General features: G+C 41.9%; 1 protein-coding gene across 2 annotated transcripts in view; it reads left to right on the forward strand.

The window, feature by feature from the left end:
• Positions 1-12,714, forward strand: part of PTPRZ1 (protein tyrosine phosphatase receptor type Z1) — a 161,044-nt gene that overhangs the window by 141,181 nt on the left and 7,149 nt on the right. For both annotated transcript variants that reach the window (XM_079931918.1, XM_079931919.1), the window contains 8 exons: positions 1,866-1,948; positions 3,508-3,642; positions 4,190-4,324; positions 5,354-5,517; positions 7,125-7,260; positions 8,674-8,820; positions 11,085-11,178; positions 11,501-11,574. In XM_079931918.1, the coding sequence (XP_079788044.1) occupies positions 1,866-1,948; positions 3,508-3,642; positions 4,190-4,324; positions 5,354-5,517; positions 7,125-7,260; positions 8,674-8,820; positions 11,085-11,178; positions 11,501-11,574 (968 nt within the window). The remainder of the gene's footprint in view (positions 1-1,865; positions 1,949-3,507; positions 3,643-4,189; positions 4,325-5,353; positions 5,518-7,124; positions 7,261-8,673; positions 8,821-11,084; positions 11,179-11,500; positions 11,575-12,714) is intronic.

Here is a 12,714-nt window from a genome sequence, read left to right on the forward strand (position 1 = left end):
GATGTGAATTTACTAATAAAATGGGATTTTCTTTAGACTCTATTTTTTCCTTCTACCGTTTTCCCTCCTCTCTTGCCGTTCTCCCCTGGGGTCTGATAAAGGGTTAATTGGATTCATTCTTTTTATTTCTTCTCTCCCTTTACTGCCTTAGCTGACCTCTCTTTTTCTCCTCCATGAGCAGCTTTCTGGCTCTTTTCTTTAGGACAAGTTTACCTATTTTTTTGTATGAAATTAGCATGTTTCTTCCATCTTCTTGCAGCACCTCTTATTTACATCTGTTCCCTTTTATTTTCCTTTATAGCCCCCTCCATTTCTTGAAATTCATTGTTCCCCGAAACTTCAACTTATATCCTTTCTTATGTATTCAGTGGGCCTTCCTAGATTCATGTGAACATGGTATTACCAGCTCGGTTATTTAAATTCTGGTTCCATTCTAGTTTCTGGAATGGGAATTTTTACGATCACAGTTCTAAGTAGTTTGCATGGATGCTGTCTTTTATCCCCACAAGGTTTACACCAGTCTTTCCATTTTGATAGAACGTTCTGCTTCCTGTTTGTCTTTCTCAACAGAAGCAGCTATCCTGCTGCACATAAAAACTCAGTTGCTTCTTGGACAGGGTGAAGTGGTTGTTAGACCATTCTCTCCACAAGCTAAATAGAAAATACCCGCCGGCTAATTAAGAAGCAGATAGAGATTAACATTTGTTGAACACCTACTATGTGCCTGGCACTGTGAATTCGTCATTTCATTCCATCCCTGAAATAACCTGGCAAGATAGAGGTAATAACAGTCCTACTCTGAGATGAAGAAAGCAACCCGGAAAACTTACCCAGTAATACCCTTCTGAAAATCTGAAAACCAAAATGCAAAAGTAGCCTGCCATCCAAACCCTTCTTTCCATGGCCACACATCTATTTCTGCCTACATTTCCTGCATCTTTGTGAACTGCTAATGTCACCAAAGTATTATTATCCCAGAACGTCTCTTTAACTTGTCATAGTTTGGTCTGTATTCATTTCTTCATCCTTGAAAAAAAAAAATAGTCTGCCCAGTGAAATCCCCAAGTGTCCTTCTAGTGACACTTTCCTTTCTTACTACGCAGTTCCTCCAAATATAGTTTCTCTGTAGAACTGAATTTAATCCCAAATGCCTCATTTCAACACATTTAATTATGACCGTGCACCATGTATAAGTTACCACGGTTTTCATCCCCTCTTCACTGAGAGTACAGGATCCGTGTCCTCCGTTCTTGGGCAGTCGTTGCCCTGCTTCCCTTTGCAATAGCTCCTCTTTGAGATCTTCCATTGAAAGAGCTGTTTGCTGTAACCATTCACGGAAACTTTCTAGACCCCTTCTGCTTCCTTCTCTACTTCTTCTTCCACCATCAGCCTCCTGTTCAGAGCATGCATGCTGCCATCCTTCCTGAGCTTTCTGACACCCCCGTCACTCTTCTCTCCCCTTCACTGGCTCTGCAGTGTTCACAGCCCCAGTATCCACCTTTAGAAACCCATCTAAGATGCCAACTTCAGGATTCAACCTCTATGAAAAGGTTTATTTTCATCCCCAACCAATACAGTTTCTGTCTTCGTGTCCCTCTAGGATTCTGCACCTCTCTCTTGACACCGGAACATTCCTCTCTGTGTATATGTCCATTCTCACCTTCCACACTGGAAACCTTGAAAGAGGATTTTGTTGTATTTCTCTTTATTTTTGTCATCTCTGTATCCTCCGAAAGGTGACTAAAGTAAATGATGTTTGCACTGATTTTAATTGTATTTGATAAATTATTATGTAAATATAAATGAACTTTATGCTGAAAAGCAGTTCATGCTATAGTGAAATATTTTCTTTTTTTTTATTACAGATGACCATAGTAGGGTTAAGCTTGCACAACTTGCTGAAAAGGATGGCAAACTGACTGATTACATCAATGCCAATTATGTGGATGTAAGCATGTTTCAACTGAAATTTTATGAAAATTATGTTAAACTATGAATTTATTATACCATGGTATTGTACATAGAATAGTAATAAGTATTAAATGAAAGATAGTAAAAAATACAAATTAGTAGTAAGAGATCCCGTAGCTAAAAGTTTTCAGATTGAATGGCATTCAAGCTCTTGTACTTGGTTCATCTCCTGGGTGAGAGAGGGAATTCAGGCTGAGAAATTACATTCAAGGTAGGATGTATATATTCTGATAGTTTTATAGCTCCTTAAATAAGAGGGGTAGGATCAGTGCTTATTTGGAATGTCCCATAGCTCCTAGCCCATTACTATGTAGGTAGCAGCTGCTAAATAAATTTTGACTGAAAAATTCTCAGGGTAGTACTGGCTAAAAGGCAAACACATGATTTCTAAACCAGTTACCAGCCTTTATCATCCTGGGCCCTTCTCAGGATACCCAGCTTTGTGCAACTTACTGGAGATCTCCAGGGACTGTAGACCACTGACTAACTTACTGGTTTTTTTCCTGTGGTCAGTTGAATGCCAATGGAACTCAGTTATTTTCCTGACACTGACCTTGCAGTCTAGCAGCCTTCAGGTTTGTGCTGTTTGGAACAGTTAATTCAAAGAAGTGAGTAGCAAATATAAGTACACAGTAGGCTTGTTGTAGGCAACCACGTCAGGCTTCCATAGTAGGAAGTGTGCATGTCAGATTGAATGTGAGCTTTGGAGTTAGAACTGGTTCTGAATCCCAGCTCTGCCATCGGCTAACTGTGAAAGCTTGGAAAGCCACTGAACTCCTCTGAGCTTCAGTTTCCTATCTCCAAATCAGGGATGATGCTTCCATTTTGCATATAAATTAAGGATTAGGGTTAATGTTTGTAAACTATCTTGGCCAACAGTGAGTAATAAGTGAAGGATAGCTATTAATGATTAGCGTTGCTCAGTGCCACCAAGGAGAGGGTAAGGAGAAAACACCAAAGGTTTCCTGACTATTATAAACAGCTGAGCCCTAATGCCTCAAACATATTTCAAAGCAGCACAATTAAGCACCAGATGTCAAGCATAGTAAACAGACTTGGATTAAATGCACTTAGACTAGAGGTGCAGAGAATAGTGGTTGTGTCAGTGCAAAAAGAACTCTTTTTTTTTTTTTTTTTTTTTTTTTGCGGTACGTGGGCCTCTCACTGTTGTGGCCTCTCCCGTTGCGGAGCACAGGCTCCGGACGCGCAGCCTCAGCAGCCATGCCTCACGGGCCCAGCTGCTCCGCGGCATGTGGGATCTTCCCAGACCGGGGCATGAACCCGTGTCCCCTGCATCGGCAGGCGGACTCTCAACCACTGCGCCACCAGGGAAGCCCAAGAACTCTTTTTTTTACAAAAATTATAACTAAAGAAGAGTTGCTGTCTTTGCTAGTACTAGTAAGTTTCTCTAGCTTTGAAAGTTTTTTTTTTTTATGGTTTTCTATTATAGCAAAAATCTCCTGATCTTAGAAACTGAGCAGATAAAAATGGCATACAAATTTGTCAGTAAGAAACATTTGTCATTTGTTTCTTCAGGGCTACAACAGACCAAAAGCTTACATTGCTGCCCAAGGCCCACTGAAATCTACAGCTGAAGATTTCTGGAGAATGATATGGGAGCATAATGTGGAAGTTATTGTCATGATAACAAACCTTGTGGAGAAAGGAAGGGTATGAAGGTCATCTATTATGCCATCCCCGAGATAGTGATTAGAAATGCTTTAAGTTGCTTTTGATAGAGTCAGCATTAAAGTCAGGGAAGCTAATCAGCATTCCTTTCAAGTAAGTATGACAGCTTAAGGGAAACTGTTAAAAGGTCAAAAAGTTTCGCTGTAACTCAAGCTACCTGCTATTTAAATGCATTCTTCATTCCGTAAGAAAAAGCAAATGAGGTTCATTGAAAAGCGATGCAGAGTGAAGTAGATTTTAATTCATGGGAGCTGGATTCTAGTCCTGGCTAATTTATAGCAACTCAGTACATCTGGCCTCACTTTCCTCATCTGAAAGGGGGGAGTTTGAATCTGATCATCTCAAGTCTCTTTCAGCCCTGTAATTCTCTCTCTGCTCTCCTCGACAACAAACCTGCAATCACTTAGAACAGAAAGAACGTGTTTAGAAGAATGAGGGAGTCATGGTATCCAATCTTTACTGATTTCAGGGATGACTTACACTAAGCATTTGAAATATGAAAAGAGCATCTTGACTTTCTCTTTTGCAGAGAAAATGTGACCAGTACTGGCCTGCCGATGGGAATGAAGAGTATGGGAACTTTCTGGTCACTCAAAAGAGCGTTCAAATGCTTGCATATTACACTGTGAGGACTTTTACTCTAAGGAACACAAAGATCAAAAAGGTGAGTCCACAAGTGATGGCTATCATCAATTGAGTAATACATCTCAATCCTTTTTTAAGAAAACAGGTGGTATAACCGAAACAGGGTAAAAATACAAATAATTAAAGGCATTAAGAGTTCTTATCACAGGGCTTCCCTGGTGGCGCAGTGGTTGGGAGTCCGCCTGCCGATGCAGGGGACACGGGTTCGTGCCCCGATCCGGGAAGATCTCACATGCCGCGGAGCGGCTGGGCCCGTGAGCCACGGCCGCTGAGCCTGCGTGTCTGCAGCCTGTGCTCCACAGCGGGAGAGGCCACAACAGTGAGAGGCCCGCGTACCGCAAAAAAAAAAAAAAAGAGTTCTTATCACAGCTACGCCTCAATCCCAAAAGTTTCTTCCAAGTCTCTTAATGCCAGATGTGGCTTTAGCACCATATTGGTCATGGTGCCAATGGTTGCAGTGATACAGGAACAAAAGTCCCTGCCCCATGTGATAACTGCACATCCAGCTGAAAATAGTGGAGACTGAAAAAGGGGAGGAGAAGAAAAAGAGCAAGTTATAGTCAGGGTTCCTTAGAAAAACATATACCTGTGTGTAGATATACATGTATGTGTGCATATATACATATATTTAAAGAGAGAGAGAGGGTGTTTTAAGAATTGACTCCAGGCTGGAAATTCAGGCAAGATTTCTACGTTGCCGTCTTTAGAATACCTTCTTCTTCAGGAAACCTCAGTCTTTGGCCTTAAGGCCTTCAACTGACATTATGGAGCAGAATCCACCTTACTGGAAGTCTTACTGATTTAAATGTCAATCACATCTAAAAACTACCTTGACAGTAACATCTGGTGTGACAGGTGTTTGACCAAACTACTGGCCACCATAGCCTAGCCAAGTTGACACATAACGTTAACCATCACAAATGACAGTGTACTTTTTTAGCTTCATTATGAACCACCAACATCAAGCTATGAATCCTGAGTTGATGTTTAAGGACCCCGTACGTGCGTGTTCCTATAATTAGCTGATTAGCTGTCTGGTGTCTTCCAGGGTTCCCAGAAAGGAAGACCCAGTGGGCGCATGGTCACCCAGTACCACTACACTCAGTGGCCTGACATGGGAGTGCCAGAGTACTCGCTGCCCGTACTGACCTTTGTGAGAAAGGCATCCCAGGCCAAGCGCCACGCAGTAGGCCCTGTTGTTGTCCATTGCAGGTGAGTCTCAGCGCCAGGTTTCCAAGCCCATAGAATTGCTTATGCTAACAAAAAGGGAATCGGTGGAACAAAGGTTTTGCCAAAGTGGGAATGATTTCCCAAACTGAGGGGCATGAAACGTTGGTGACTGGGAAGTGAGTGTGCCAGACTCAGGATTGGATTGCTGAATATTTCAAAGCACCAGGTATTTCTATGAGGTATAATATTCTGTTTGATTGGTTAATTGGATTTCAGCTTATTAACTGTGTGAAGCAGGCAGAACAACGTTTTGTCATTAAACAAGCACGTGTTACAACATAACGTCGTGGGATAAAAATGCTTAAGACACAACCCCTGTTCCTAGGAGTTAATAGTCTATTGTAGACTTAATATGCCAGGTTTACGTTAGAAAAACCAAAGTGCACAAAGTATGGGGAATTTAGCAAAATATTTCAAGTTGTTTTTAAACAGTTTGGGGTCAAAACCCCATTCTCATTTTCCTGAGTTCTGTCTAATATAGCCTATTGAACGTGTAATCAATTCATCGTTGCCCAGGTACTTTAATTTCCAAGACTGGGTGAGCGAATAGAAATAATGATATTTCAGAGAAGGAGAAAAATGCGTTAGAGGCTTTAATTTAATATTTTTCAGTTAAAACAAAAATAGCAGTTACTGTTTACTGCGTGCTGACTCCTGTGCCAAGCTTTCCGACCACAAAAGTCAAATTCATTTCTATGTGGAGTACTTTTGTCAAAGCGGCGTCTGTGTTTTTACAGAAACAACTGTTTTCCTTTGATATGCAGAGTATCTCACACATTCTAATTACCTATCTCAGGAGTTATCCTCAAAGTCTGAGAGACCTATCTTGAGTTTTTTATCTGCGAGCCCGACGATAAGCTGAGGGAAACAGGAAGATGCAGGAAAAATAGCTGTGAAGGTCAGGGATTGTTTCCTAGCGAATGGAAAAGGCCCAGAGCCTTGTGCAGAGCGGGTGCTAATTCTTCACTCTAGTACTTCCTACTCGTCAGAGCATTTGAAAAGAATCCCTGTCTCTGAATTCTGTCCCTCCAGTAGAGGCTTTGAAGAAGTTGCTAGATAATGGCCCTTTAGAAATGACTGAAGTTATTCTTTATTCCTCACCATCTCACTGAAATGATATTTTCAGCTGAAAGCCTGCGCAAACTCTTTTTTTCCATTAATGTGGAAACCTTTACAAACATGTTTACCTGACGATACAGACCCAGAGACCTTGTCTTTTCAGAGTCTGGTGAGGCTGACGCTTTCATTCTTCTCAAATTAAATGTCTATTTGCTATACTCTGATACATAATATTTCCACTGTATAATGTATAACGAATAATAACTGTAATTGAAAATAAAAACGTCTCCAACAGGAGTAATCAGATTGCTTTGGAGTTTGACCTGTAAGCAAGAAAGAAAAAAGAGAACTTTGTTTGCTATTTGAAGCATTATGCGTAACTCCTAAGCTGCTTACTGTCTTGCTGAATTACTTACTAAGTGGCTCATTTGCTTGGAGAAGGATATTAATTTACAGGACAGCCGGGAGTGACCAATCCTCAAATGTGTTTTATGTTGACATTGAAGTCTCTTTCTCTGTGTGCTTTTCAGTGCTGGCGTTGGGAGGACAGGCACATACATCGTGCTAGACAGTATGCTGCAGCAGATTCAACACGAAGGAACCGTCAACATATTCGGCTTTTTAAAACACATTCGTTCACAAAGAAATTACCTGGTGCAAACCGAGGTATGATAAAAAGGATAATGTCCTTTAGCTAAGGGTTGGAAGTGTCCCTAAACTGCTGGATAGACCAGCGTTTGTATTACCAGGTGCGTTCGTCCCATGGGGCTCCCTGTGATAAAGTGCTACACACCGGGTGGCTTAAAACAACAGAAACGTGTTGTCCCCAACTTCTGGAGGATGGAAGTCCAAAATCAAGGGGTAGGCAGGGCCATACCGAATCCTCTAGGGAAGGATCCTTCCCTGTCTCTTCAAGCTTCTGATAGCCTCGTATTTCCCTGGACTTGGCAGCCTAACTGCCTCCTTCTTCACACGGCTGTCTTCCCTCTGTGTCCGTGTCTGTGTCCAAATTTCCCTCTTCTTAGAAGGACACCAGTCCCCACCTCATCTTAACTAACTACATCTGCATCGACTCTATTTACAAGTAAGGTCGCATTCTGAGGTCCTGGGAGGTTAGGGTTTCAGCATATCTTCTGCGGGGGCGGGAGGCATGCATAATTCAAACTATAACACCAGGTACTTGCACGTAAGTCATGGATGGACCAGCTAACTTTTGTCTATTTTATGACCAAATGGGGAATATCTTTAAAATGACACCAGTCACAGGCGAGATTCAGAAAAAGAGTAAGTGGATCAGTCAACCCTCATCTCCTCGTGCTGAATCCTCAAGCTTTTCCTGCATGTAATGAATGAATGGATTTATTCTCATATTTAAATAGTATGAATTATGCTCAAATTATTCCCTTTTTTAAGCCCAGATCGTTTACCCCTATATGACACAGGACAAGCTCTGCATACCTGTATTTTATTTTCACTATTTCTAAATAAAAATGGATTTAAATTGAAATCTATGTATGGCAGCTTGAAAGCAATAAGAAACATATGACTGAGTGGGCTTCCACACCAAACCAACCAAACATCATTCCATCGAGGAAATGACATTCTAGTCAGATAAGACGAGGGAAGAGTCCCATACGTGAAATGGAAGATAACTGTTAAAAACTGTATAGATAATTGTACTAAATTATATATGACCGGCTAAAAGGAGAACTGGAATGGGAAGAAGGGAAGACCCATCAGAAGTAGAGAAGTCAGTGCAAAATGTGGAAGAGGGTCTCAGGTTTGAAGGATGAGCAGAGAGGGCATTGCTTTGCCTCCCCAAATCTTCCAGTGATCTCCTTCCCTAAATGCCAACGCACAAGAAATAAAGAGATGAGGGATGGAAAGAGTTGTATTGTTTCTGGATGACCACCTTTTCCTCCATCTGACTTCCTGCCAGGACTGGTGAGCAATCTCCGTGGGTCCTCCCTTCCATTTTGTAAAACGCTTTTTGTCCATCAGTGGAAGATACTACTTTTGTACCTCAATACATATAAGGAGAACCTGAGGTGATATCCCTGTTTGTCATTGCTTTGCCAGGAACAGTATGTCTTCATTCATGACGCACTGGTCGAGGCGATACTTAGTAAAGAAACTGAGGTCCCGGACAGCCACATCCACGCCTATGTTAATGGGATCCTCATTCCTGGACCAACAGGCAAAACAAAGCTAGACAAACAATTCAAGGTGAGTTCTCTCGGAAGCCCCTCTCTTGGGTGTCACCACAGGTTGGAATGTTCCTGCATCTCCTCATTTGAGTGGACAGGCTGAGCGCTCTGTTGGCCCAGTGGCTTTGTTGTGTTCTTTACAACAGGCAACAAAGCCACTTGGCAAATTTCAAGAACCTTAATTTTGAGTAGCGAGAGGGAAGGTTCTCAGAAACCCTAGAAATGCAGACGTGGTCCAGGAAAGGAGGGCACAGAACAGAACAGGAGGAACAGGCAGAACTTCTAACACAGACGGTGTAAGTGCTCTTCTCGCTTTGAGAAAACCAGACCACTTAACCACGAGTGCTGTGCTCAGGCTGCTTGTGCTGCTCTTTGGAAGAGTCTGTCTCACTTGAAACCCCCAGACTAGAATAGGCCATCCCACAAGAAGAGCTTCTTCAACCCCAGTTTCTCCCACCCACCCTGTCACAAGGACGTCGGCTAGACAGGGGAGCGTGGTTTGTTCAATGTTCTACCTCTCACAGCTTAGCTCTCTGATTTCCAGAAACCAGTCAGCAAAGAATTCAGAAAGCAGTTGTTACCAGACCTGCCTGCGGAGATAGAGGGATTTGCAGAGCTGTCATCTTCCAGAGGAATGAAGGCTGCGTTATTTTGTTCCCCATTATTTCTATACTAACCTCTTACTTCTCAGGGTTGCTAGAGAAACAGGGCCAGTTTCTGAAGAAGGAATGTCTAGGAAGAATTCAGAAGGCCCTGGAAAAACCCAGGAGAGTTAACAAACCTCAAGATTGAAGTTTTTTCTTTCTTTTCCGCGGCTTACAACATAGAAGATGTAGTCATGAGTTCCCTCTGACTTTTTACCTTCTCGTTCAGCACCTTTTGTGCTTTGGGAGGAGTAAGAGACAGAGGAGGGGTGGAAGCTGAACTTAGAAATTGCAGACAGGAAAACAGAAATGTTTTATTCAGCCAAACTTAGCTGAGTCATAAAGGAACACTTTAAGGAAGACAAAGTGCACAATACAGCTTCCAGAAACAGACAATAACTATAAAGCATTAATGTGATGTTGCTAGGATGGCTTTTTTCTAAGTTAAAAATACACATCTATTACCCGTTTTCTTATTTAAATATGATTTACCCCATACACAATTAAATTAATAAAAGAATTGATATCGCTTATACTGGATAATTCAGGATCAAAATGGAGATATCAATTATGAGATCAGAATCTAATTTAAAAACAGAGACATTTGACTCTGTTTCCTGTTAACATCCTAACTAGGGAAATTTGGAGGGGTGTGTGTGTGTATACTGTCCTATAAGAAAAGGTATTTATTCAAGTTTACCCATAGAAAAATGTCCTTGAAATGAATTGCATGTCTATTTATTCAACAAATATTTATCAGAAACCCACCTCAGCATTGAAAAGTAAAGAATCAGGACTTCCCTGGTGGAGCAGTGGTTAAGAATCTGCCTGCCAATGCAGGGGACACGGGTTCGAGCCCTGGTCCGGGAAGATCCCACATGCCACGGAGCGGCTGGGCCCGTGAGCCATGGCCGCTGAGCCTGCGCGTCCAGAGCCTGTGCTCCGCAACGGGAGAGGCCACAACAGTGAGAGGCCCGTGTACCGCAAAAAAAACCCAAAAAAAACCAAAAAAACAAACTGGGATATACTTTTTTCATCTGTTAGCCTGTCAAAAATTAAACACCAGTGACTCCTAATTCTTTATAGAAACCCTCACATGTGTGCACATTAAGAAATATACAAGGGATATTCATTGCTACAAAGTTTGAAATAGCAAAACATTGGAAATAACCCAAACATTCACTAACTGGGGAATAGGTAAATAACAAGTAGATAATTCGTGTGATTGAGTACTAAAATAATGAATAAAATCCAACTCTGTGCATATATATGTGCACACACACATACATACACACTCACATGCAATTTATCTCCCAGCTGCAGTGTGAGATTTAGGTAGAGAAAATGGAGGGCACACACCATAGAGGAAGGTTCCTAATGCTGCAAGTCAAGCTAGACATCAAGTCTTCTCTGCTTATTTTAACCCTCCTGGTATAGAATATAGAACATAGATGTACCAAGGAGTCCCCCAGAACAAGTTTAATTCAAGGAATTCTTGGAAAATAAGTCAGATATATTTATATTCAGTATCTTATCTTTGTTGAGTCTCCTGTGTATATGTGTGTGTGTGTGTGTGTGTGTGTTTATTTGAGGGGCTTAAATGAAATAATCTATATTTTTCCTTGACACCCTTTCTCAGCTCCTGAGTCAATCAAATATACAGCAGAGTGACTATTCTACAGCCCTAAAGCAATGCAACAGAGAAAAGAACAGAACGTCTTCCATCATCCCTGGTAAGCTATGTTGAATTTTGGAAGAAAAAAAACCCCACTTTTTAAATAATAGAAGCCTTGTAGATAATTTGACAATAGTTGTACATCTTGGAACAAAAACAATACACTCATATTTTTCTAATCATGCCAGATAATATAACTTAACAAGGACTCTTAAACCTTGAGGTCTTCGTCTAGAAGTGCAAAATACATAGAAAAACTAGCTTAAAAGTCAAACACACTCTACTTGCAAAATGCAGCTATGTTTTGCCATTTGCAGGGGCGGGGAGGAGATACAGTGCTAAGAGCTTACTTGTTTATGATGAATGTTCTGTATTCCCAGTGGAAAGATCCAGAGTTGGCATTTCATCCCTGAGTGGGGAAGGCACAGACTACATCAATGCCTCCTACATCATGGTAAGTCAGAGAGCCACTGGGGAGACTGCTGCAGCTTGCGTTATCAGAATCAAAACCAGAGTGGGGGGCTTCCCTGGTGGCGCAGTGGTTGAGAGTCCGCCTGCTGATGCAGGGGACACGGGTTCGTGCCCCGGTCCGGGAAGATCCCACATGCCGCAGAGCGGCTGGGCCCGTGAGCCATGGCCGCTGAGCCTGTGTCTGGAGCCTGTGCTCCGCAATGGGAGAGGCCACAACAGTGGGGGCCCGCGTACCACAAAAAACAAAACAAAACAAACAACAACAAAAAAACCAGAGTGGGCTGCCCAAAGCAGTGACTGGCAGATACGGGAGGCACCACAGGTGGACATGAGTCGTATCTGATGACTACAGACTCACAGCCCACAGCAGCAATAGAATCATAGCATTCCTTGATGTTTTTATGTGTGCTGGGACTGGAGAACTCTTAATCAAGACAACGAGTAGATGTGGGAACCAAACTCACCATGAGTAGATACAAAACATCCACTCACCCTTCTAAGCAGCTCCATTTCATTCACCAAAGCAGATTCCCTGCAGACCCAGGATACACTAGCGTTAGCAAAGTCCAGTCTCGTTCACATTACCACTCCAGGTTTGCAGCACGGTTCTCACCCTGCAAACTGGGCTCATTTGGGGACTTGGATTTCTAAAGATACAATACTTTCTTTCTGCATTTAGATCTACTATCAGAGGGATGAGTGCTTTAGTAGCTGTTGTGTGACCTTCATTTCCATTTTAGGTCAATCAATCACAGACTTTGCCTTCAGATGAGAGTCCTAATCCCCGTGCCAAAATCACTGTTCTGTTTATCTAGAAAATACTAAGGTATATCCATGCAAGAAACAGGGAGATGAGTGGAGGTGGCATCTAAAAGCATGCCACACTTAAAATAGGGGCATCTTAATACTATAGGAAGCAGATATTTTTACTCAAAAATTGAGAATGGGTTAAGAGAACAAATATAAATATTGCATTGTGTGCTGGTTAGATAGAAGACAGACTGTTCTTGTCAAGAAAATAATTAAATGCTGGAAAATATTACCTACAAAGCTTGCCACATTACATCTGAAGATTTACAAAATAGGATGAATTTTCACTTACCTGGAATGACTTAAGTGGGAT

The sequence above is a fragment of the Stenella coeruleoalba genome (assembly GCF_951394435.1).
Source record: "Stenella coeruleoalba genome assembly, chromosome: 9".
Taxonomy (NCBI): domain Eukaryota; kingdom Metazoa; phylum Chordata; class Mammalia; order Artiodactyla; family Delphinidae; genus Stenella; species Stenella coeruleoalba.